Raw genomic sequence first — 25,593 nt, 5'->3', positions numbered from 1 at the left:
CTGACATTCTAACTGCAAAAATAATCCTTAAAACAATTTTTAGCGTTATTTATAATTAAAATTACTATTTTGGAAAATAATATTTGTGCTTTTTAATAAATTATTTTTGTTCGATGATCGGGTTGCCGCATTCCATTGCATCTATTGTCTCGCTCTTACTCGCTTGTTTAATCTTGCTTTCTCACTTACTCTTTGTACATTCCACTTGTTCCATTCGTTCTGACATTCAGACATTCATTCAAAAATCAGCTGTCAATTGAATTCACTTCACTTCACTCACATGCCATTGTTTTGGTTTTGCTTGTAGGTATCAAAGGCGTGTAATAATCGTACTTATCATACTGTTTTCCTTGATACGCCCAGAAATCCTCTAAACATGTTTAAGTTTTTCAAGTAGAATAATGTGAATAAGTGTAATCTGATTATGGGAAAATGTACAATATGTTAACGCCTGTCAAAGTAGGAACAGCTGATTTCTGTTGGCAGAGGTGCAATAATAAAATAGAATAAAAAAACACCGCAATAGTGATTAAGTACTTATCGATTGTGATTCTTGTTGTGATATGATATAGTTTTCAAAGTTTGCCAAAATGCTTCATTATATTCTGTTAATATTACACATTTGTGCTTCTATTAGCGCTGCAGAAGTCCAAGGTATGTTCAATTATCTCAGTAATTGTTTGTATGTCATTGATTGCTATACTAGAGTTTGCTATATTTTTATTTTTGACCACTCTGAGTTGAATAGCCTACAAGCACCTTAAAATAAAATTATAAGGCTTTTTATTGTGTTTATGTCTATCAATACAAATGCAGCGTAAAATCAATATTTGTTTCATTTCGTTATGCCTGTTGCTCTGAAATTTATAATGTTTTTAAATTAAATGATATATGTTTTTTGTTCAATCATCATAAGGGCTAGAAAGCCCAAACCCTATTTAGGGTTCTGTGCCTAAAAGGTAAACAGATACCTTTATGGTGCAACTCTGTCTTTCCGTCTGTCTGTCACATCGCTAAATATCTCGAGAACAACTTACACTATCCATTTGAAATAGTTACGAACAAGGCTAAACCAGACGCATTGAAAGTGTAATTTTATTTTTGAAGAGAAGTTGGCCTGTTAATAATGAGCAGTTTTTTTTATCGTCAATGGGGAAGATGAAGTAGAAAATTTTCTCTGATTGCCCTGAAAATTAGTGGTGTGGCTTCCCGCCATGACACATGCTCTGTGGCCACTATTTTGGTGGATATGATATGTTTTCTGTTCTACATATTAATATTATAATGTTTTTATTTCAGAATCAACATTTATAATATCCTTAAACAACACATATTCAAACGATGAGCTATACAGCAGCATAATTGATGTAAAAACCAAATCTAAAATCCACTTTCAATTCACCGATGTTAATAAAAATGTTTCCTTCATTGTCTTTCAAATGCATAGTCATCTTTACAATATTACTATGCGGAATGAAACTTGTTTCAACAATAACAAGTCAAATCGCACCTGTGAGATATTAACTGGTACGAATATTGGTTTATTCAGCACAACGCCTATATCTGACATGTCAGTGACTAATTTGAATGAAAAGGATTTGAAAATATTGATAGCGGTCCATGGATACATTTATGATGGTAGGTGTGTTTATACTTTTATACTGAAAATATGTTAGTTATATTTAAAAAAGGTTTGCTTTATAAATAGGTATCATTTTTTTATTAGCCTGGTTAAGTTAAGGTATCATTTACAATAATTAAAAAACCGGGCAAGTGCGAGTCGGACTCGCGCACGAAGGGTTCCGTACCATAAAGCAAAAAAAAAAGGAAAAAAATGCAAAAAGAAAACGGTCACCCATCCAAGTACTAACCACGCCCGACGTTGCTTAACTTTGGTCAAAAATCACGTTTGCTGTATGGGAGCCCCACTTAAATCTTTATTTTATTCTGTTTTTAGTATTTGTTGTTATAGCGGCAACAGAACTACATCATCTGTGAAAATTTCAACTGTCTAGCTATCACGGTTCGTGAGATACAGCCTGGTGACAGACAGACGGACAGACAGACGGACGGACGGACAGCGAAGTCTTAGTAATAGGGCGGGACCCTATTATTAACTTTTACCCTTTGGGTACGGAACCCTAAAAACAAGTAATTATAATTGATTGTGGAATTGACGGAATGTTTCCATCACTGTTTTTTTATGGCAAATTGATTTAGCAATTACTTTTGTCCTTTCATTTTTTATAAGTAGGTATATTCAATATCATATAATTGCTATAGTTTGTAGAATAAAGTTGGGGATATCCTGAATTTTTGCATTTTCCCCTTGTTAACCATGACGGCAGTGCAACATAGCAACATATCAAATAAATTAATTTCCTTTACTATTCTGGATACTGTAAATTGACCATTAAAATACGGCCACAATACTGCTAAATGGTAGTTTAAGAATTATTTTAAAATCCCTTCCAAAGAAAATGTAAAATGAAAATCAAGTTAAATATTAATAGGGGGCAAAAGCCAGGAATTAAAGGAAACAAATGATTTTTTTTATTTTTTTTTATTATGAATGGGCTTACTCATGGCCACAGACTAGCCGAGGCGTAGACGTGGCCTACGATGGAGCGAGCTCGCCCAGAAGGTGTTTGTTCACTCTTGATTTGAAGGTTGCCGGGTTATAAGAACACGGAAATATAGACGCCGGCAAGGAATTCCATTCCTTGGCAGTGCGCATAAGGAAAGTAGAAGCAAAGCGCTTCGTGCGAATTGGTGGAATATCTACCAAGTAAGGATGGAAACCGGCCGCGCGTCTAAAAGTCCGATGGTATAATGGGGACGGTGGAATGAGCTCGTGTAGCTCTTGGGCACACTCCCCGAAGTGCAACCTGTAGAATACCGACAGGCTGGCGACCCTCCGCCGATGGGCCAAAGACTGAAGCTTAGCCGTTAGCTTCTTGTCGCCAATCATCCTCCTGGCTCCGCGCTCCACTGAGTCCAAAGCGGCGGCGAGCCGCGCGGAACTTAGATGGGAGATATGACTCATATGACCATCGCGCGGGTTTTACCTTTTATCTCAATTACTCTGAAAATATATTCTTGTTTTATAATAAAATTCAAAATTTTGCTCGTCAGATCCCTCGTCTGTGTGACTATAAATGTTATGCTAATATTTTACTTGGACATAATTATGTACTTATAAAAAACCGGGCAAGTGCGAGTCGGACTCGCGCACGAAGGGTTCCGTACCATAATGCAAAAAAAAAAACAAAAAAAAACAAAAAAAAAACGGTCACCCATCCAAGTACTGACTACTCCCGACGTTGCTTAACTTTGGTCAAAAATCACGTTTGTTGTATGGGAGCCCCATTTAAATCTTTATTTTATTCTGTTTTTAGTATTTGTTGTTATAGCGGCAACAGAAATACATCATCTGTGAAAATTTCAACTGTCTAGCTATCACGGTTCGTGAGATACAGCCTGGTGACAGACAGACGGACGGACGGACAGCGAAGTCTTAGTAATAGGGTCCCGTTTTACCCTTTGGGTACGGAACCCTAAAAATAGCGGTAGCGTAATTTTATAGTTTTACCTTTAAAGCGATAAAGATTATAAGTACCTAATGTTAATGTTAAGCTTTCTTCTGTTATTATAAGTTAAATTAATATTTTTCCAATTTTGAATTTTAAATATGTATTTACCACGTAAATGCTTTGGTGCTATACTGTCAACATATGTGTAAAGTTTTAATAAATAAAATTAAAAATATCGGTACTTAATACCTTACCGTACCTCTAATACCGTAACGAAATCAGCCTCTGCAAAGGACTATGAACTCTATTATCACGGTGTAAGATAATATTTTACTATTGTTATTTGCGGATTCTTGAAACTTTTGATATCTACAATGCCATTGAGAATATCTGTATGAGTTCAATACCTTTATTACGTATCTTATCTAACTAAATAAATAGTACAGTAACCTAAAGAGAATAGGTACTTACGTCTTTTTAACTTTTTACCCGACTGAGGCGAAACAAAAAAACCGGGCAAGTGCGAGTCGGACTCGCGCACGAAGGGTTCCGTACCGTAATGCAAAAAAAAAACTAAACAAAAGCAAAAACAAAACGGTCACCCATCCAAGTACTGACCACTCCCGACGTTGCTTAACTTTGGTCAAAAATCACGTTTGTTGTATGGGAGCCCCATTTAAATCTTTATTTTATTCTGTTTTTAGTATTTGTTGTTATAGCGGCAACAGAAATACATCATCTGTGAAAATTTCAACTGTCTAGCTATCACGGTTCGTGAGATACAGCCTGGTGACAGACAGACAGACAGACAGACGGACGGACGGACGGACGGACGGACGGACGGACAGCGAAGTCTTAGTAATAGGGTCCCGTTTTACCCTTTGGGTACGGAACCCTAAAAAGTACAATTAACAGTGTGGGCGATGGTATCTATGTCTGTACTATAGTATTCGTTTGTATTAATTCTAACAACGAAAACAGTACCACACATGGATATATGATACCACCCGTTATTCATATCACATTTAATGCTATGGAAGCGAAAGAGGTATGTCAAGATCGTAGCAAGTGGAAATCCGTGGTCTCTGCCTACCCCTCCGGACAATTTCAGATGTCGTTCTAGAATGAAAGCGTAACTCGGCTAATTCGTGTAACTTCTAAGGCCCACTTGCACCTACCCAATAACCCAGGGATAAGCGGTTAAACCGTTAACCCAGTGTCTAATTGTACTGGTAACCATGGTAACTCCAGGTTTAACCGGTTAACCCCAGGCTAGTGGAATGGTGCAAGTGGGCCTATATTCCAAACATACTTTCCTTCATACAGATCCAGTGCCCGGCGGTTGCAACCTAGAAGGCCCTATAGAAATACCGCCATTCGTTTCAACAACTACATCACCATACAGAGACTACATTAGCGTAACCGCTCCAGCGCCCAGCCCTAGCCTAGCTCCCGACATGTGTGAACAGACTTTATCAAGTTTAACGTTCTACAGATTATACTTGCCTGAAAGGGATTTTAGTATGGACTCGTACTTTGGAGGAATCAAAGCTATGATGAGCTATCCTAGTGCTTTGGAGTATGGTGAAGAGGTGAGTAGTGAGAGCAATTATGCGGGTGCGATGGAGATAGGAAATGGCGGGTCAATGTACGGAATTCTTCCTCGTCCTTGACGTCCTTACCACATTAATAATAGTACTAAGGTATAGTCTTTCGATTTGTAGCTGCCCTAAGCGGCTAATCCTTTTGTCTATTGTTAAGCCAATCCGCTCGTGCTATTACCACCTGCATAAAAAATCATTTGGTCACTTTAACCGGTAATTGAATTACAACTCCTATGAACATAGCAATAAGGTTAATTCTACAAAACGCGTCTAGTACGACAGATATGACCGCAAGGTGGCGCAAGCGCGAGCAGGCGTCTGTTCCGTAGCAGTGCGCGGCAACCGTAATACTGCTAGACACCAAAATTGGTGTGGGCCGCATGTACTAATCGCGGAGTGGGCCACGCCTGTCTTTACTTTATCATAACTAGGCCCACTTGCACCATCCCACTAACCCGGGCTTAAGCGGTTAAACCGTTAACCTAGTGTCAAATTTAACTGGTAAAGGGCAACTCCAGATTTAACTGGTTAACCCCGCGTTAGTGGAATGGAAGTGGGCCTTATTATATTGTATTCTAGGTACCCGAAACTCATCGATCGAACGTCCGCCGTACCATGAGCGCGTACCCCGGCACGGGGGTAGTGTTCGTCGCAGTGGCACTGTTTAGGAATTATAATGGCACTGCAAATATAATCCCGCGGTGGTCCACATATGTACCGACCGTTACGTATGTCTGCTCGCCTTTGGTGGAGGACGACTGCCTATTGCTTGGTAAGTCTATTCTCGTATAGTTGTCTACATATTACTAATTGTATGTAATTTTTAATATGTCTATTTGTACAATAAAGAGTTTACTACTACTACTACATATACTTTATCATTAGCAACCATGCTCAATTGCCCATACTATAAACCAATAGTATACTTAAGGGGCCCACTGATTAACAGTCCGCCGGACGGTATCGGCCTGTCAGCTAGAACAAAATTTTGACTTATTCCGTGCGTTAGCTAAGTTTATTTCCTATACCTTTGCACCAGGTGATCTGCTATCCCAAGTCCTTTGCGCGTCCCTCCTCTTCATGGGCCTGTTTGTGTGCTACTTCGGTCACAAGTTCTTCAAAACGGAGATGTTCATGTTCGGGATGCTGAGCGGAGTCATCATCACTTACATACTAATCTCGCTGATTGCTGAGATGGAGCAAGTCCGTGAGTTTATCGTACTTCACCATCATATCAGCCAGAGGACGTCTACTGCTGGACATAAGCCTCCCCCAAAGAGTGGCACAATGACCGGTTTAATTGTACATAATTTCTAATAAAAAAAATATAAAAACTGTATACCTTCCCATCATGAGTTACACTTTACCACATTATGCTTTTCGAGAGCGAGGCATGAGTTAGTTTAAAAATACACGAATTGTGTATCTATTGTATAGTTCCCTCCCTCGATTTCTCCAGGATACCATCATCAGAAGATGATCTAATGACGTACCCTTTCAAACAAAAGAAAAATCCGAATCGGGGAACAATTTTCCGAAATTCGGGGAATCAGGGAGGTGGGGGATAAGGATTCCATCGTAATCAGAAACTCTCCCTCTCTTCTAAATTCTGAAGTAGGTTCAGAAACGATTTAGATTTCGTATTTATGAACCTGAGTTTACGCAGCTTGTATATTTATGTATGAGATTAGGTCAAGACATGTGACGTACTAGTAGAAGAGCCTATGCTCAGCAGTGGGCGATACAAGGCTGATATGATGATGAATGATATATTTATGAGACATATATGCACACTGAAGATGTCAATACTCATTTTTACAGTCTGTACCGAAAGAGAAGAGCCGTGTTATGTATGGGTTTCAAGTCCCAATACATTCCACGACTCTTCTCTTTTTGAACAGACTACATATACGTCTCTTCTGCAGCTCTGATTGGTGCATCCTTCCTCTCCGGGATCCTATTCGGTTTCATCTGGCTGACATTCTGGTGGTTCTACGGCATTCCTGTGTTCTCCGTGCTTCTGGTCACCTTGACCTTCGGCTTCTTCGCTGCCTGCGTTCTATACCATCAAATTCCGGGTAAGATTCATTAGGCTCTGGTAGGTCTGATTGATGGTTTGTTTCTCTGGGATCCTGTTCTTCATCTGGCTGACGTTCTGATGGTTCTACGGCATCCCTGTGTTCTCCGTGCTTCTGGTCACCTTGACCTTCGGCTTCTTCGCAGCATGCGGCCTGTACTATTAGATTCCGGGTAAGATTCATTAGGCCCTAGTAGATCTGATTGGTGATTCGTTTCTCTGGGATCCTGTTCTTCATCTGGCTGACGTTCTGGTGGTTCTACGGCATCCCTGTGTCCTCCGTGCTTCTGGTCACCCTGACCTTCGGCTTCTTCGTAGCCTGCGTCCTGTACTATCAGATTCCGGGTAAGATTCATTAGGCCCTAGTAGATCTGATTGGTGATTCGTTTCTCTGGGATCCTGTTCTTCATCTGGCTGACGTTCTGGTGGTTCTACGGCATCCCTGTGTCCTCCGTGCTTCTGGTCACCCTGACCTTCGGCTTCTTCGTAGCCTGCGTCCTGTACTATCAGATTCCGGGTAAGATTCATTAGGCCCTAGTAGATCTGATTGGTGATTCGTTTCTCTGGGATCCTGTTCTTCATCTGGCTGACGGTCTGATGGTTTGACGGCATTCCTGTGTTCTCTAAATCTCTACTTCTGATCACCCTGACCTTGGGCTTCTTCGCTGCTTGTGTCCTGTACCATCAGATTTTTGGTAAGCCTGATATCAACCTGTAGAAATGTTATTGAACTTATAAAGTATTAACCAATGTGAAAGGCAACTGTCTCTTTGATTGTCGAATTCCATACCAAAATGCACTGATATTGAAATTCTGTATTTTCCATTCAAAAGATTTTGAGAACGCCGTCAGCTTATAAAGTAAAGTAAATTTTATTTGTAGAACACAGGTGATACAGGTCTTAAGTAAAAATAGGTAATTACAGAGCTCTGTGTTTTGCCTATTGGCGTACAAATGTTATAAAACTTAAAAACTATGGTTATTTATACATCATATTAAAGATATAACATATACAATTTAACATTCAAAACGCACAAACATTAAGTATACAAAATATTGAGTAAAAATTAAACCATTACGTACGTAACTGGACAAGTTATAATTGGGTGTTTTAAGTATCGCTATACCCGCCTTACCCATTTTGGATAGTGCAAGAACTTGATTGAATGGTTTTTCGACTCTGATATCTGGATTAATATTGGGACTAGACCTTTTAAATCAGGTTCCATAGAAATCTAGCATTAATAAGTATGTGTACTCGTAGTTCTCACAGCTAAAAATTTTATAAGGACAGCCATTGAACTAAATCATATCTCCAGGTGGCCTGACAATGCTGCTTGAAGACCTAAACTTCTGGACGCTATTCATCCTAGTCATGCTGCTGACAGCTGTCATCCTAACACCAGCTACGTACCCAGCGAATATCCTCTGCTGCGCTGTGCTTGGCGCGTACGCAGCTATATACCCTATCGACTACTGCTTAGGGTCCAATTTGAAGTATATCATCATTAACACTGTGAGACGGGCCACCGTTGACAAGTTTCACTATGCTGTGCTGTCGCCGCCTTTTGAAAAAAATGGTGAGTTTTAATCCTAATACCTACCTTATAGTTTCCGCCCTTCCTACGTTGCAATAGTTAAAGTTATTCCTTATTATAACTTGCATAGAGAATGTGCGGAAAGAAAAGAGTCGTGGCATGTATGGGGCCCATAATTACAATACATTCCACGACTCTTCTCTTTCCGAACAAACTCTAAATAAATATTTTCATGCCATACAGAAGAGGAAAAGAGTCACATGTTATTATACAACACAATACAAATACTCTTTATTGCACACCTCAATAACAGAAGACAATACAAAAGAAAACAGAAATACAAGCAGAGGTAAACAACAGGCGGTCTTATCGCTAAAAAGCGAGCTCTTCCAGACAACCTTTGGGTAGCGGAAATACCCAACCCAACAACAATATTATACCCAACCGGTTATGCTACAGTCGCCATCAGATATATCGGGGCGGCCAAGGTGTTCACAATATCTGAACGCGCACTCTAACGCCCTGACAATAAAGGCGTGTACAGATATTTGTGAGCACCTTGGCTGCTCCGATATATCTGATGGCGACTGTATAAATTTTCCTCATACTCGTAAAACATTTATCGTACACGGACATATCCTCAATATGTTTTTTTTATATTAAAATATTCACCTTTTTCTATACTAATATCCCACAGCCCACAGGCCTCATCTCATTTTACAACAGGTTTTGAGCTACAGAGCTCACCCTAGCCCAATACTTCAAGCCATTATAAGTATAAAAGCAAATAAAGTATAAATCAAAATAAAGCCCTGTAATTTACTCTTTGTTATACTGGATACCTACGAGTAGGTATAACCAGTGTTGGCCCAAACGTTAATGCAATTGAATATTCTTGACCATTAACCAGTATAAATTGAACCGTCAACGGTAACCGTCCGTTACCGTTTACGGTTCATTTTGTACTGGTTAATGGTCAATTGCAATTAACGTTCGGCCAACACTAGGTATAACCCTTCGTATGTATTAACATTTCATATTTCTTCAGATGCCCTGCTAATTCTCCTATGGGTGATGCTGGCCATAACTGGATTCCTGTTTCAACACTACCATAACCGCGGGAAACCCCCCTTCCCTCCCCCGCCGAGGAACATTCGAGAGAGCCCCGAGGGTTACGGCTCTATCACCCCTTACACACGGTACGTTATTAGCCTGGGTAATTTTGATAGCTACGGGATCTACCCCTTCACTCCCCCGCCAAGGAACATTCGAGAGAGCTTCGAGGGTTACTGCTCTATTACCCCTTACACACGGTACGTTGTTAGCCTGGGTAATTTCGATAGCTACGGGATCTACCCCTTCACTCGCCCGCCGAGGAACATTCGAGAGAGCCCCGTGGGTTACGGCTCAATCACCCCTTACACACGGTACGTTGTTAGCCTGGGTAATTTTGATAGCTACGGGCTCTACCCCTTCAATCGCCCGCCGTGGAACATTCGAGAGAGCCTCGAGGGTTACGGCTCAATCACCCCTTACACACGGTACGTTGTTAGCCAGGGTAATTTTGATAGCTACGGGATCTACCCCTTCCCTCCCCCGCCGAGGAACATTCGAGAGAGCCCCGAGGGTTACGGCTCTATCACCCCTTACGCACGGTACGTTGTAAGCCTGGGTAATTTTGATAGCTACGGGATCTACCCCTTCACTCCCCCGCTAAGGAACATTCGAGAGAGCCCCGAGGTTTTCGGCTCTATCACCCCTTACACACGGTACGTTGTTAGCCTGAGTAATTTTGATAGCTATGAGATCTACTCCTTCACTCGCCCGCCGTGGAACATTCGAGAGAGCTTCGAGGGTTACGGCTCAATCACCCCTTACACACGGTACGTTGTTAGCCTGGGTAATTTTGATAGCTACGGGATGGCCCGCCGAGGGACATTTAAGAGAGCCCCGGGTTACAGCTATACCCCTTACGCATATCTATATTTATATACCTATGAGGTAGCACCAGCCAATAGTTATGTGCTTAACTTTGTTTTTATATTCTAGGTACTAAAATGATAGTTAGATTTCCTATTTATCATTTTTTGCTGAATTAGTACAATATTAATATGATTGGGTAATAAATCTGTGCAGATTTAGCTTAGACGGACTTTCATACCATTTTCTTACCAACTGCTTTTCACATTTCAGTTTGGGTGCTGCTTCGGATCCACCTCTGCGGTCTACAGGCAACCTTACAAGCAACGAAAACACCCCTTTGCTGGCCTAAAATGGCGCTTAACCACTATTACTTAAAGCTTATTTTCATAGATTCATATTTGAAAATTATCGCTATTTGATCTCGCCTTTGGACGTAACAAATTTTTTTTTTACCTTTGAACTGCGTGATATGTTGCAGGATTTTAGAATTTTGCCAAAAACACTAATATGTAATATATATAGCAAAAGATTTTTTTATTACCTACAGTGGGTACTGAACTACTGAGTTAGGGTCTCCCCACACTATCAATGCGGAAAAGGCAAAAGCTGATAGAAAAAAGCTTTAAGTCGCAATAATACCAAAAAAAACCGGACAAGTGCGAGTCCGACTCGCCCACCGAGGGTTCCGTACTTTTTAGTAAGTATTTGTTGTTATAGCGGCAACAGAAATACATCATCTGTGAAAATTTCAACTGTCTAGCTATCACGGTTCATGAGATACAGCCTGGTGACAGACGGACGGACGGACAGTGGAGTCTTAGTAATAGGGTCCCGTTTTACCCTTTGGGTACGGAACCCTGAAAAGACGTCGCTCTTACGACGCTTCGATAGGTGTGGAGGGGAGGCCCTTATTAAGCTCTCTATAACGGTTTTTTGTATTTAAGTTTTTTTTACCATATATTTAATTACAATACAACAACAATTAATAATTCTTTTAAAAATTATTACTGCCTAAGAAAGAAGATTTTAAGTTACGATTCTATTATGTAGTTTAACCTGTTTAATGGTTTTATTTATTCACTTTATAGGTCAAGAAATGAATGCTCAAAAAACGTTGTAGAGGGAAATGCTAGGAACACAATTTTTGACTCCGTAACTTTAGGAGGTGAACATATCAAAAGTCCCCGGCTGTAGCCCCGCTGCTGGGGGGTAGAGGGGGGTAAGAAGGTCGAATTTTTCGGTTTTTCATTCATATCTTGGAAACTTTGCGTCTTAGCGACATGACTACTAAGACAAACCGAAAGCTGATAAAATTAGTTACAAGTCTTATCCTGTCAAGTTTTTCGATATCATGAATAGTTTTTGAGATACCCGCTCTTGAAAGTTTATTTAGGGATTTTAATTTTATCTTGATATCTACGTCAGTGAAGCTGTTAGGCCATGTTTGGTATCATTTTCGTATAAATCGGGGGTGCTGAATTCATTTATGGTATCACATTGACACCATTCCGAAGTAAAACCAAAATTTAAATATAAATATTTTTTTAAATCCCTCTTCACGCTTAAACCGCTGAACTAATTTCGTTGAAATTTGGTATATAAATAGTTTAAATCTCGACACACGACATAGGATAGTTTTTATAACCAAAAGCATCTTTTGAGGGTGTGAAAAGTGGGGTGGAAGTTTGTATGGGGAGTCAATAACCGCCGAATCGGTTTAGATGAAATTTAGGACGGAATACATCTGTGATTTAGATGAAAGTGATACCAAACATGACTTCAAACCTTACCTTGAGCAGTATTAACCTCAGGAATTCAGTTTCGTCGACGAAGTTGAATCCCCCCCATACTCCATTTCACAACTTTAAAGGATGATTATTGAGATAAAAAGTGTCTTATGTCCTGTCTTGGGACTCGAAATATCTGTATACCAAATTTCAATTAAATCGGTTGAGCGGTTTAAGCGTGAAGAGGAATTTAAAAAAAAAGGTATTTGTTTAAAGTTTATATGTTTTTTCTTAGGAATGGTGTCAATGTGATACCAAAACTGAATTCAGCACCCCCGATTTATACGAAAATGATACCAAACACGGTCTAGCAGCGTCACTAATGTAGATATCAAGATAAAATTGAAAGCCCTAAATAAACTTTCAAGAGCGGATATCTCAAAAACTATTCAAGCTATCGAAAAACTTGACTGAATAAAACTTGTAACAAATTTTATCAGCTTTTGGTTTGTCTTAGTAGTCATGTCGCTAAGACGCAAAATTTCCAAGATATAAGTGAAAAACCGAAAAATGAGACCTTCTTTCCCCCCTCTACCCCCCAGCACCGGGGCTACGGCCGGGGACTTTTGATATGTTCACCTCCTAACTAGTCCAAACAAAGTTACGTAGTCAAAAATTGTGTTCCTAGCATTTCCCTCTATAACTTCTTATTGCTTGGCCTATTAATAATATGGTGAAAAGGTTAAATCGCGAAATTGCAAATGTCTTTAATTTTATGAATATTTTTTAATTAATTATTTTTTTTTGTTTTAGTACTTAGTTTTATTCCTAGTGTTACCAAATATTTAAAATCTTTAAGACTGTTGTCATTTGTGATAATATATATGTATGTATGTTAGAAATAATGTATAATCATTACATTACCCATAGATGGAGTTTTATAAACCTCAGCTATACATTTTTGAGATGTAAAGATTTTTCCCATAGGACCATGCCCGAAATCGCGACAGAAAATGGGTAGTCGTACATTAGAAGTTGGGCTATGCAGATGTGGATGTTTATTATTGTAATTTTTTTTTAAATTCGGGGTTGGCCTAGTAGAAATTGTTTAAACCCAGTTGTACAGTCAACATTAATAATAGCGGATGAAATAATGCACCTAAAGTATCTGCCACTCTGAAATAGGTACTTTTCCAAATAGAGATATTCGTACTTATATCTCTAGTAGGTATATTCACGGTCAAAATTATCTCTCACAATCTAAATGTTCTACAGTCAGCAGCAAAAGTTGCTAAACGGGCGAGGTGTTCAAAATTACCTTGACACGCTCTTATTCTCTTAACAATAAAGTCGCGTCAAGATCAATTTGAACACCTGGCCCGCTTAGCAACTTCTGCTGCTAACTGTACATGTTTTAGTTACGTTATTAAAATGGCAGATACTTTGACGCGTAGTCAGATACGCTATTTTTGATGCTGACTGATTGAAAAAAAAACGCCCTGTATATAGTATACTCGTGGCTTGCTTGGGGTATGTCCATAAAATACTCCTATATTTTTTATATAATAATATCTATAGTAAGATTTTTAACTAAATTCATTACAAGTATAAAGTATGGATACTAAGCGCGAATAATTTCGTACATTGACCCTCCATTTCCTATCTCTGTCGCACGCGCGTAATTATATTGCTGTCGCTCTCACAGCTACATTAGCTGAAAATATATTTTATTTATTTCACTTTTAACTAAGTTTACTTTATTTAAGTTAACTAAGTTTATTTTAGCAGACCGTGTTAATACGCTGCCATGTTGAATAAACACAAAAAAAAACTGAAATCCCAATCCGAAATAAAGAATTGGCACTATAGCAAAAGATTAGCCATTCAAATCAAATGCAGTTTGAGGGATGGACAGACAACATCTAAACCAATTATGAGCGTAGATAATCTGAATTGTTTGACAGAGGGGCCGCGTGTTTCTGATAGAATTCCATTATAGAGTAAGTAGGGTGCAGACTCAGAACTAGTGTAATGCACAAATCTCTACTGAGCCTAGCCAAGATGGCAATTGTACAACAAACGCTAAACAAAAGAAAAAATGTACCTATACTTGGTCAAGCAAATCTTGTCAGTAGCAACACTTCGAATAATTTCAAAATCGAGTGTCATCTGTGTTTTATCTGTGTAATTTGGATCATGACATCATTTGTTGTTTGCATTCTGAATCGTTGCTATTTCAAGACAAAAGTCAAGGTGCAATAGGGATGTTTCCTGTACTTAAAATAAATTATTTTAAACCGTGCACGAAATAAAGCACCAGATGATTATTAGAAAAATGTAGATAGCAGCTATTTTTAAACACAATTTGTATTTAATAAATAGGATTGAAATATAAAAAGTAGGTGAGTTTACCGTGACGTCACTACATTAGTTTTCATATAAATTCCATATTAGCAAATCGTTTTGACAGTTTTAAAAAAGAAGCTGATTTGACTAGTAGGAATGTAGCCTATGCAATGTACATTGCATAGGCTACATTCCTACTAGTCAAATCAGCTTCTTAGTACAATGATGCCCGTTGATCGTAAATATCTGTAAAATTGGAGGTTATGATAATTACATGTTTTGATTCGATGTACATTGCTGCTTTTCTTAGCGCATTACTGCTCTTTGAGTGTTGCCCTGCTTGACTTTGCTGTACAATGCTACTGACATACTTTGCTTGACAGATGCTACGAAAAATCACGTGACTTTTACCATATTATTTAAGTTTCAGTTGGCGTTTTCTATTAACGATTGTCACTCGGCTATGCCCCGTAATGTGGCGTAAAAAAGTGTCCAAATTTCCGAAATAACCACTTGGAATAATTTCGGAAGTTTCTCATATGGAGAACAAAAATCTACACTTTGAAAATGGAAGCTTTTTTAAATTTATTTCTATTGTTTTTGTACCTAGTTTTCAAGCAAAACGGTATGCATTGCGAGTTGATAAGTTATTAACGGTAAATATACAATTATAAATCAACCTCATCGACTATCGATAATGTACCTTTTGATTGAAAACGTCACATTTTAGTTTAAATAATGGTTGTTATTCAGTGGTACTATCTCTGTTATTCGCTATATAATTTAAACGCATGTACTTTATATTGTTGACTGTTACAAAACGTTAAATATGGGTACATTCAACCTAACCTACCATTCGAATATTGTCCGGCCCAGATTTTTATTATTTCTCTAAGTTTGTGTGTTGAAGTAATGATTTTTTATCAACCAATTGATGCTTTACTTTTCATTATGACCTACTTAAATGTAACAAATGTATGAAAAAAAAAGGAAATTGAATGTTCCCATATCTTTACAGTTGTGTATACCTAAGTTTTATTTACCGTTCATCTACTAGATAGGCTATTTCAAACTCAATTGCTAATTCAATAAATTATTTTCCTATAACCACTGTTTAATAATTACCACTGAACGTTTAAAATTCACCATACTGTGCTCAGATCACTATAATGCTACAATACAGTTAATCCCATCCTTTTGTTCAACCCTACGAGGGGTGTTTGTATGTGTGGGTCCCCTATATAAAACTCACACATTAACACTGTCCAAGTATATATATTACCAAATTATCTGTGATGCAAGACCAAGCCATAATCGCCTTTATGAAGACGAGATAAGGTCCAAACATATTACATGATACATCGATGTTTGCAGACGCTTCTAGTTTTGAACATAGGGTTGTCACTTACGCAATAAAGTTGCATTTCGCTTGAATTTTATTGCCATCTGCTGCATCACAATTGGTTATTAATAATAATATTTTATTCCACACTTTATTAGGGCATTGTTGTGCTATTAGTAACACTCGAGTGTGCCCATTCGTCATTTTAAATTATCATAACTTTGTTTGGGGTTGTGATATTGACTTGTTAAATTGACATGGATATTTTTGTGGCTGTGGCAATAATGAGCGAACGAATTTTTTTGCAAGAAAAGTTTTTTTAGAAATTCATGGTGAAACACAAGTATGCACTGGTGATAGTACGCTGGCACCGTAGCCTATTTAGATAAGTACTGTACGTTGCAGTGTTCAAGAAAAATAAAACCGTTTTTATTCTATACTTATATAATTTAGATAGGACATTAATAAAACAAAGAAAATAATGGTTAATGCAATATTTATTAAATTTCACTGTAATCCCCTCAATCTATATGCACTTATAATCGATTAATAATTTATTTTACACTTAAAAACTAAATTACAATTAATACATACACTTTTTATATCATATCGCCCCGTCAGTATTGCATTTCATTCCATTATACAATGAAAATATATTAAAAGGTTCACTTTACATTAAAATTAAATGTAAAATATAGAACTTGCTGAAAACCAGCACCATCGTATTAATTAATTATTAAAATACAGTTATTAAGAAGAAATAAATGCAATTTTGGCTTTAGTTTTACACGAATTCAACAATTTGTGGTAAAATAATATCTATACTAATTTAATCACAGCAACATTGATTCCTATCAATAAATAAATATCGTAAATTAACTAAGTGCTGTTATGAATTGTAAAAATAATACAAATACGATTTGTAGTGTGACCATTATGAGGGGAACACCGTGGCGAACGGGAAATTCCTTGTTTTCTATTAATGCTTGTCACCCCTACATACATCAAAGAAAAAGGGTTCACGTAAAGGGTGCATAACACTTATCATAGAACGTTGGCACAAACAATTATTTACATGTATTTCGGTTTTCACGCGGAGCGTTCAAAGCTGCCGCTACTCGATCAGAGATGGCGCTGTATATACAGTTTTAACTTCTTGGATTCGTAGCATAATTTCTTAAATCACAATTACTGAAATACGTTATTATAATAATTCGAAGATACGTAATTAATGTACGAAATTCTTTAAAACTTTTGGAGTAGGTAGTTTAGGATGATATTTATGAAATAAAAGTTAAATTCACTTTTGTAAGTATAGGAAGGGAAGTGCACAAACTATTTGAAAGATAATATAATTGGCATTTTTATAATACATTTCACCTTTGTGACTATAAGATAATATGTATACGTTGTCCTTATGAATTTCGTAACATTAATTAGCATTTTATATAGGAATCAGGATTTTAGAAATTATTCTCCGTTACCCAATACCTCTTAGCTTAGTTTAAAAATCAAACGCGCGCAGTAAAATACGCTGTCATAATAAAATGATAAATAATTACATATGATAAGATTCTGAATATTTTTAGAGTTTAGAATTGGAGTATTTTTGTTTATTCTACCAAGAATCGATTATACAACCAATTGGAATGAGGAATAGAAAATCTAAACCAATAGGATATTTACATCGGTTTTACTTCTAACAAGAACTTGCAAGAAGTACTTATAGCGGAAGCAGTTATAAAGTTAACCCAAAATTTTTTTATTAAGCTATGAGCTTCATAACATATGTTCCTTGAGTAATTCTAAGCATTTCAAGCCTGGGAGGCAATAAGAAATGTGTGTCTACTCGGATTTGTAATGGATTCAAACTTTCAACCCCTTTTTAACCCTGTTAGGGGATGAATTTTACAAAACGCTGAAATTACTTTTGCTGTCTTTTAATAATATCCCCAAATATAAAGATTCAAGTCCCGCGTTCGAAAAATTTTTTTTATATTCGTACAAACTTTCAACCCCTTTTTCACCACCTTAGAGGATGTATTTTCAAAAACGCTGAAATTAGTTTTCTTGTATTTTAATAATATATCGTTTTACGAAGTTTCAAATTCCTAGCTTAAAATAAAACTTGAACCCTATACAAACTTTCATCCCCTTTTTAACCCCCTTAGGGGTTGAATTTCTCAGAATCGCTTCTTATCTCTTGTACACTTTATAAATGTAATCTAGTGTACAAATTTCAACTTTCTATCTTTTGTAGTTTCGGCTCCGCGTAGCAAAAATCTCCAACCAAATTTTTCACCTTTTTACGTTTTTCTTGTAAAATTACTATGAAACTGAAAAAACAAATATCAGCAATGAATTCTACGTTATTGGTTTATGCGAAAATGATACCAAACTTGCCCTAGTACCCACCAGGATCAGAATAGATTTTTTTTAAAGATGACGGGTGGCGGCCGTCTTTGTACCCCACCCTCCCCCCTACCCCAGGCTAGAAATGCTTAGAATTACTCAAATATCAGATGTGATGAAGCTCATAGCTTAATAAAAAATTTTTGGGTCATGTATGGCAGCGTTACATAACTGATTCCAGTATTAAAAACTGTGTTGGGGACAATTTTAAACTGATTCTAAGTAGAAAAAAAAAAACAAAAACTCCAGATTCTACGAAATAATACTAGTTAAATTTCTCAGCATAATTTACCACGCGCGCCGCTTAAAACTAGTATTTGAACATCATCAGTTGCTTTCTTGACTTACGATACAGTTTCCGGCATCTCAATAGCGTCATGCCCCGCTGTCATGTTGAGAGCGTTCATCGACAGGTCGTAGTTGTGCGGCATTTCGCTAGATGGCTCTGTCGGGTTCTCTGGCATCAGTAGGCGCGGGAACCCGAAGAGCTGCGATCACTGGAGTCGGCCCCAGTAGTTAGAGGCGAGGTCGGGCCCCTGCGATGGTATTTGGACGGGGACAGAGACGCCCGCAGATATTACACCTACGGAAAAAGGGGATTGATGTTTAATTGTGAATTTGATGCCTTTTGATAATCTGTGGAATAGAATTGTCTATTATACATGCAATGTACCTACTTATAATAAATATTAGCATCGTTATGTTAGACCGTCGTAGGTAGATAAAATGTTATGGATTAGTTGGATAGGTAGGTACATATATTTAAACGGGTCTAACGCGATATTATTTAATTTTTCATACCTTCGTTTAAATCCGTTCAACCCGTTTAAATCACTAAAGGCCCACTTGCGCCATCTCAATAACCCGGGGTTAAGCGGTTAAAACGTTAACCCAGTGTCAAATTGTACTGGTAATCATGGTGACTCCAGGTTTAATCGGTTAACCCCGGGTTAGTGGAATGGTGCAAGTGGGCCTAAATAGATTAGGATTGTAAGTAGTGTGGTACACTCATCATTCTCATCAAAAAGTACCTGCGATTATACTTTTCAAGACGTTCGTTTAATTACTCAAAACTGTGTTAACATTAAGTAAGTTAACTTACAGTAATTCCCATACTGTTTGTATATTTCAGGCCTAAATAAGACTGATAGCATCGAGTTATGCTAGATACCATAATATACATATACATATATAGATATCTAGTGAACGGCATTCATAGGGTTAATTTCGCTCCGATATTATCGATCCCATACCTTAACGCATATTCCATCCGATACGCTTAGCGTTCCGCGTCAATTACCTAGATCTAGGACCCAAACGTCATACCTACCGTAAAACCTATTAGCGCGTCAAACCAACCAATATCTAATACGGTATTCAATTACTTCCAAAACCTCCCATCTTGTTAATTGACATCGTAAATTCAACCTTAACACGTTTGAGTAAAGTTGACATTAGTAAAGTGAAATATGAGATACGAGTTTATGTGATTCAGGTTTGACACGGATGTTGTACACGATATCTTGGTTGATTATGTCAGGAAGCCGATTGACAACCCTATAGATTTATAATTATGGCAACGACGTATATGCCATAGCATCTGTTAAAGGGCCCACTGATTAACAGTCCGCCGGACGGTATCGGCCTGTCAGTTAGAACTAAATTTTGACAGTTCCGAACAACTGACAGGGCGATACCGTCCGGCGGACTGTTAACCAGTGGGCCCCTTTATGGACTTACGATGGTTTAAATCCGCACGGTTATTGAACCACGTAAATGTAGATATGAGCAAGTTATTAGGTATAGATCCTCTGACGAACGAATAATTACTTGTACTGATGAATTTTGATTTGGAACTGTTTGTGTTATTGAATGAAGCTAAGATTAGGTACCTAACACAATAAGGTTGTAGGTACACCCGTTGTACAAACAGCTGCAAACAATCCCAATTGTAACACAAAAAATATTGGTACAACTTTAAATATAAATACCCTAATGACATAATACAGGGTGTGGCTTGTAACACGAGCAAATAATTAAAACATGGATTGTACTCCTCAAACAGTAACACTTTTGTTCAACAACTTTAAAAAAAAAAATGAAGTAAGTATTAAGACTTCCTATTTTTCATCCAATTCGCCATGCCATATCAATTGTGATTGACGTTGCTTGTCACGCCTTAAAGATAACAAAATTCGCAATACGAGTACATTGCGTCTTAGAATAAACTTTAAAGTGTGTTAAATATCAAACCACAAGTTATTTTTAAAAGTTGCTGAACAAATGTTGGTCAGTATGAGGAGTACAGCCTACAGTTAAATTTTTTGCTCGTATTACTGGCCACACCCGGTATATTATAGAGGTACAAATGCAATTTTAACTAAAATCGTTCATTACTTACGTATTGATTTGCGAATGTACCTAATGTACGAAGTAACATATAGGTAAGGAAGTACCTACCTATAATAATATAGCCAATGTAGAACGAATACCTACCTTTCAACCCAACTCGAGAAATGCAACTAGATAGGTAGGTACATAATAAAGTGCGTGTATGTAGGTAAATGTACAGTCACCTGCAATAATATGTTACTCTTTGAAAATATGTGACACGCTCTTATGGCTCTACAAATAAGATCGTGTCAGATATTTTTGCGGCCTTCGTTGTGTAACATATTATAATGCAATACCTAACTAAACGGTTCAGTTATGCTCTTTCAGTGTCCATATTTTATAATATTGTGCAATAAAGGATTTTACAGACACGCCAAAATGTTACGCATCAAACATCATTGCGTTTATGGAACAAAACGCTTAGGTACTTAACCTATTCAGTGCTAAGAACGCAATATAGCGTTCGCACAATCTCGCATAGGTTACATTTTAGCTATCCAGACATACGGCTCACTTCAACCCCTTGCCTGCCGCCGGCGATAACCGGAGGGTTCGCTTTCACGCCATTATCGCGCTAAACACGCTAGTCAATGGTCTGTGTCTATGGCGCGCTCGTGCCACGCTATATTGTTGCTAGCTTGTCAATTTATCGGTGTTTTGGACTAGATTTAATTACTAGATACATATTATGATGCTTGGGTAATGTGTTTTGCGATAAATTCTAAGGTCACTTAATTAATGGTCTATGATTGATATTGCTTACTCTTGGTTGATGTCAATCATCAAAACTAGTATATACTTGATAAAGTTTTTATAATCGGTATTTTGAGACTTCAACAAATGTCAATGAAATCATTTTAGGTACATTCCCGGCCTGTCTGTTTTTGTTCGTTTGATTTAGAAACTATTGGATCTGTTTTCGTGTACGTCGGTTTACTAATATTCAGCTTCTGAATTTATTAGCTTTTTTATCAGCCCTAGGTACCTATTTAGGTAGGTGTTGTAGGATTCCCCAGACCACTTTGTCTTTTCGCAGAATTATAGCGTTTTCGCCTACTTTAAACTAACACGCCGTTGAAAGTTGACTTTAAGAAATGCATGGGTACCTACCTACATGTTTATTACGTACTTATATATAGGTACCACTTCATTTTCTGTCTATATACGGTACCCCATTAATGTATGTAGATGTAGTTAGATATGAATCCCTCCGTCCGCATTCCCAGCATTGTTCTTTTCATCAAGCTCTAAAGAAACATGAAAAACCAAAAGAAATCCACAGCACAAGGCGCAAAACGAACAAATCCGCATTATTTAATACCCTGCGAATGCACCCGTCGAAACCAAAAGACTAAATGAAATGCATTTTGAATGAAAAACTCTTTTGTTCCCGCTGAAACTCAGTCCGACGAACAACAATAATTCATGCCCCTTTCCGCCACCTACGGCTAAAAATGTCGGCCGCGTGATATATAATATCAAATGGAAAAGTTACTGCCTTTGGGAAACAATGGGTTTGCTCTTTGAATAATAAATCCTGATTCGTTGATTTTGTTTAGCTTTTCACGCCGGCGTTTTCATTTGTTTTCGGCGCGTATTTATTTATTTTCCTCTATATACCTACAATCTATTTAAGAGGAAAGTGGATGATGATGATATATGTATAAGCATACAAATGTAATCCCCATTTCCTCTGTATAGGTATATTGAGTTTATCTATGAGGTTTGTTTTCGCTCATCGCAATTTTATCGCTCGCAGCGAACATATTTTTGAAGCTCAGTAATAAAAAAATGTAAAACGTGAAACGTAGGGGCATAGCCGAGGTTATAAAGTTATAATATATTTGTTCATGTTCAATCAATTATGTGAAAATATTTTTTTAAAATGTCAATATCCAGAAAGAAATATGAGGTATACGTTTGTATTCAGTATTGAACTCATAGAGTTAATTGATAATAATTAAAATACCTTTAACTCCGGTATTTTCAACCATAGCAAATGAAGGAGACACTAAGTAGGTACAAAACGTTAACCTATACAAACGTTTGCGAGTCGTAAGTCCGCCCGCTAAATTGGCGCACTACATTTGCGTAAGAACCCAACCGTCGTCTACAGAACAAAACCGTTCGATATTCAAAATCAATTTAAAACCCATTTGTAAGGAACAGACAACGGCAAATCCAATCGGGACTCCTATTTCCCCTCTTTTTTCCCCGGTTTTATTTTTTGTTTCCCTGTCATGTCGCGGTGCGCCCCTTGCTCTTGACTCAGCGTTTTTTACATTTTATTACGGAGTTGGTAAATATTTTCCAAGGCTCTTGATTTCGACGGTTCTGTAGCGTTTTCAGACATTGGTGTTCAATATTTTTATTTCATAAATGGGAGGTTTGAGTTTTTTTCGAATGATAAATCTGCCGTCTAACAAAATGGTATTCCGGATTGATGACCTTTGTGAAATTATAAAAGCAGTTAACAATAACGGCTTCCTGATAAATATCGACAATTGACCCTTTGAATGCTATTTGTGACACAAACACTTACGGGTGTAATTTTTTTCTATTACGCAGACGGCGGTATTACTTCAAAGCATGAATCTTATCTTCGTTCGTGCAATTTAGGTAAGTAGGTGTTCTTCGCTTTTCACTTTACGCTGTATAAGTACGCTGCGTAAAATGTCACGTTGTACTATGGCAACACGGCAACATTTTTATAGCTAGTAACACCGTATAAATTCATTGGACGAAACGAAAACTGGTGCGTGTTATATTGAATTCTTCTTAACAGTTCTTTTGAATCAACCACAGTGCGTAGAATAACTTTTCGGTTACGAAACGTACGCTCCGGGCGTCACGAGCGTGCAAGCTGACCGACCGCTAGAGTAAGATCAAGAAAAGTCTGCAGAGATTTTTATAGCCCACGCAGGGCAAGTGTTACCTATTTTAAACGTCAAATTTCTATGAAATTATGTCGTATTAATAATACTTGCACTGCGTGGGCTATCAAGATCGCTGCAGACTTTTCTTAGTCTTACTCTATACTATACACATTTATGGCGTCAGCCTTGAGCGTGCATGCCTCTGACGCTCTGAACGCGCGGTTTAAGATTAGTTTTCCTAGGATAGCGGTGCCGTCATATAGCGGCCGTCGCCATACTAAATAACACGGCTAAATATGTATTGTAATAATATTGTATTTGTAAACGCGCAGCCGTCAGGGAGGAGTGGAGGCGAGCCGTCAAGCGTGTCACAAAGGGAGACTTCCAATGATGACCACAACCGCTCTGTCAAGAGTGACTCGATCAAGAAGAGTATTTGTATGGAGACGGCTGCTATATGAACCCAGGAAACCAGAGCATAAGGCCTTCGTAGGTATATCTTACCAGTGCTAGCGGCGGCTTGGGGCTGACTGTACGCCGCGTGTTGGTGCGCGGCCGGCGCTCTAGCGTACCCGCCGTTGCCGAGCACATCGCCGAACATGTACGGGTACCCGCCGTCGCGCTGCTGCAGGCAGGAGGAGGAGAGACCGCCGGACATTGAGCTGTGGGCAAAGAGAGGGTTAGAATGGGATTTAAATTGGCGCTTTTTAAGAAAATGTTGCGTTCGCAATCGGATATAAAGATTTGACAATTTCCCTATGAGTTAAAACAGTAAAAAAATGTCAACAAAACAGAAAATCTTCATGCCTGCATGGCTATGTATGTATAAGTATGTATAGGTAGATATCCCCTTAAGTATGTACAGTGTCCACAGTTGCCCAAATTTGGTATTATAATGAAAATATGAAACTATTATTTAGCAATACGTTAAGCTTACCTACCGTATTATCTACGTAGAATTAAATGTACGCATTAGAAAAAAAAATGTAGACTACCTAGCTTCCCGAAAACAACAGACGCATAAAATAAGACCATAGACATTCAGAATGTACTTCTGTTTTGACTGAAAGCACTCATCAACAGTCAGTAGCCGTTAAAATTATACTACACGACATCAAAACCTTTCATAAACTTTACGACCCGTGAACGACAAAAAGCGTGTCGGCTAGTTTCAAGTAAAGGGGAAACTTCTCAGTTAATTTTCAACCGACGACAAAAGCTAAAACCTCGTTCAAGTATTAAAAATCAATCCAAGTGGAACGCCGACCGACCTTCGAACCTTAGAGCGTCTCAGTGCACTTTTCCTTTAATATTTAAAACGTCAAATGTGCTCTAAATTTTATTTTAATATAATGACTATTATTATTAGGGCAATAAAGACTAATTTCATTAAATCAACCACAGCCACGTCGTAGTTTTTAGATTATTTTGAGTCTGTGGCTCGGCGGAAAACGCAAGGCGACCTTTGCCGCGCGATTTCCCGCTCAATTTAATTAGTGTCGCCACTCGATGATAGATGGCGCTAGTGGTAAGAATGCGAGTTCAAAGCACTCGCAGCTTCGGTTCGTGTGTATTCGCGTAAGCACGTTTTCAACTCCTTTTGTAAAAGACATGGAGCTTTGTGAGATTTCATTTAGATGAACATATAAAATATTTACCAGAAAGTAACTACTTAGGTACTCAGAAATAACAAAAAAAATTTCTATAAAATTTACCTAATGGTCTTCGTAACGTTATGCTAAACTGTTATAATGTTTAGTTTCTTACACGACCATGACATTGGAATTTTGTTTATTTACCTGTGGTTTCGCTTTTGTAAGT

General features: G+C 37.9%; 2 protein-coding genes and 1 long non-coding RNA gene across 4 annotated transcripts in view; 2 read left to right on the top strand and 1 right to left on the bottom strand.

Moving 5' to 3' along the window:
* Window positions 1-102: 102 nt before the first annotated feature.
* Window positions 103-11,542, top strand: LOC134670908 (transmembrane 7 superfamily member 3-like). Its single transcript, XM_063528730.1, has 9 exons — window positions 103-654; window positions 1,300-1,638; window positions 4,860-5,125; window positions 5,717-5,909; window positions 6,177-6,344; window positions 7,063-7,215; window positions 8,534-8,794; window positions 9,801-9,951; window positions 10,946-11,542. Exons 1-9 carry the CDS (start codon window positions 591-593, stop codon window positions 11,022-11,024), a joined length of 1,674 nt encoding a protein of 557 aa, XP_063384800.1. The 5' UTR covers window positions 103-590; the 3' UTR covers window positions 11,025-11,542.
* A 1,543-nt stretch (window positions 11,543-13,085) lies between these two features.
* LOC134670557 (uncharacterized) lies at window positions 13,086-15,855 on the top strand. Its single transcript, XR_010099087.1, has 2 exons — window positions 13,086-14,920; window positions 14,967-15,855. It is a non-coding gene; the product is annotated as an uncharacterized LOC134670557 (long non-coding RNA).
* A 2,869-nt stretch (window positions 15,856-18,724) lies between these two features.
* LOC134670915 (paired box protein Pax-6) overlaps window positions 18,725-25,593 on the bottom strand; it is an 84,851-nt gene continuing 77,982 nt past the window's right edge. For both annotated transcript variants that reach the window (XM_063528746.1, XM_063528747.1), the window contains exons 9-10: window positions 24,277-24,434; window positions 18,725-19,085 (exon numbers count right to left, since the gene is read on the bottom strand). In XM_063528746.1, coding sequence (XP_063384816.1) covers window positions 18,997-19,085; window positions 24,277-24,434 — 247 coding nt within the window. In that variant the 3' untranslated portion in view covers window positions 18,725-18,996. The remainder of the gene's footprint in view (window positions 19,086-24,276; window positions 24,435-25,593) is intronic.

The sequence above is a fragment of the Cydia fagiglandana genome, chromosome 14 (genome assembly GCF_963556715.1).
Source record: "Cydia fagiglandana chromosome 14, ilCydFagi1.1, whole genome shotgun sequence".
Classification (NCBI taxonomy): Eukaryota; Metazoa; Arthropoda; class Insecta; order Lepidoptera; family Tortricidae; genus Cydia; species Cydia fagiglandana.
This window is presented reverse-complemented; position numbering and strand designations above follow the sequence as displayed.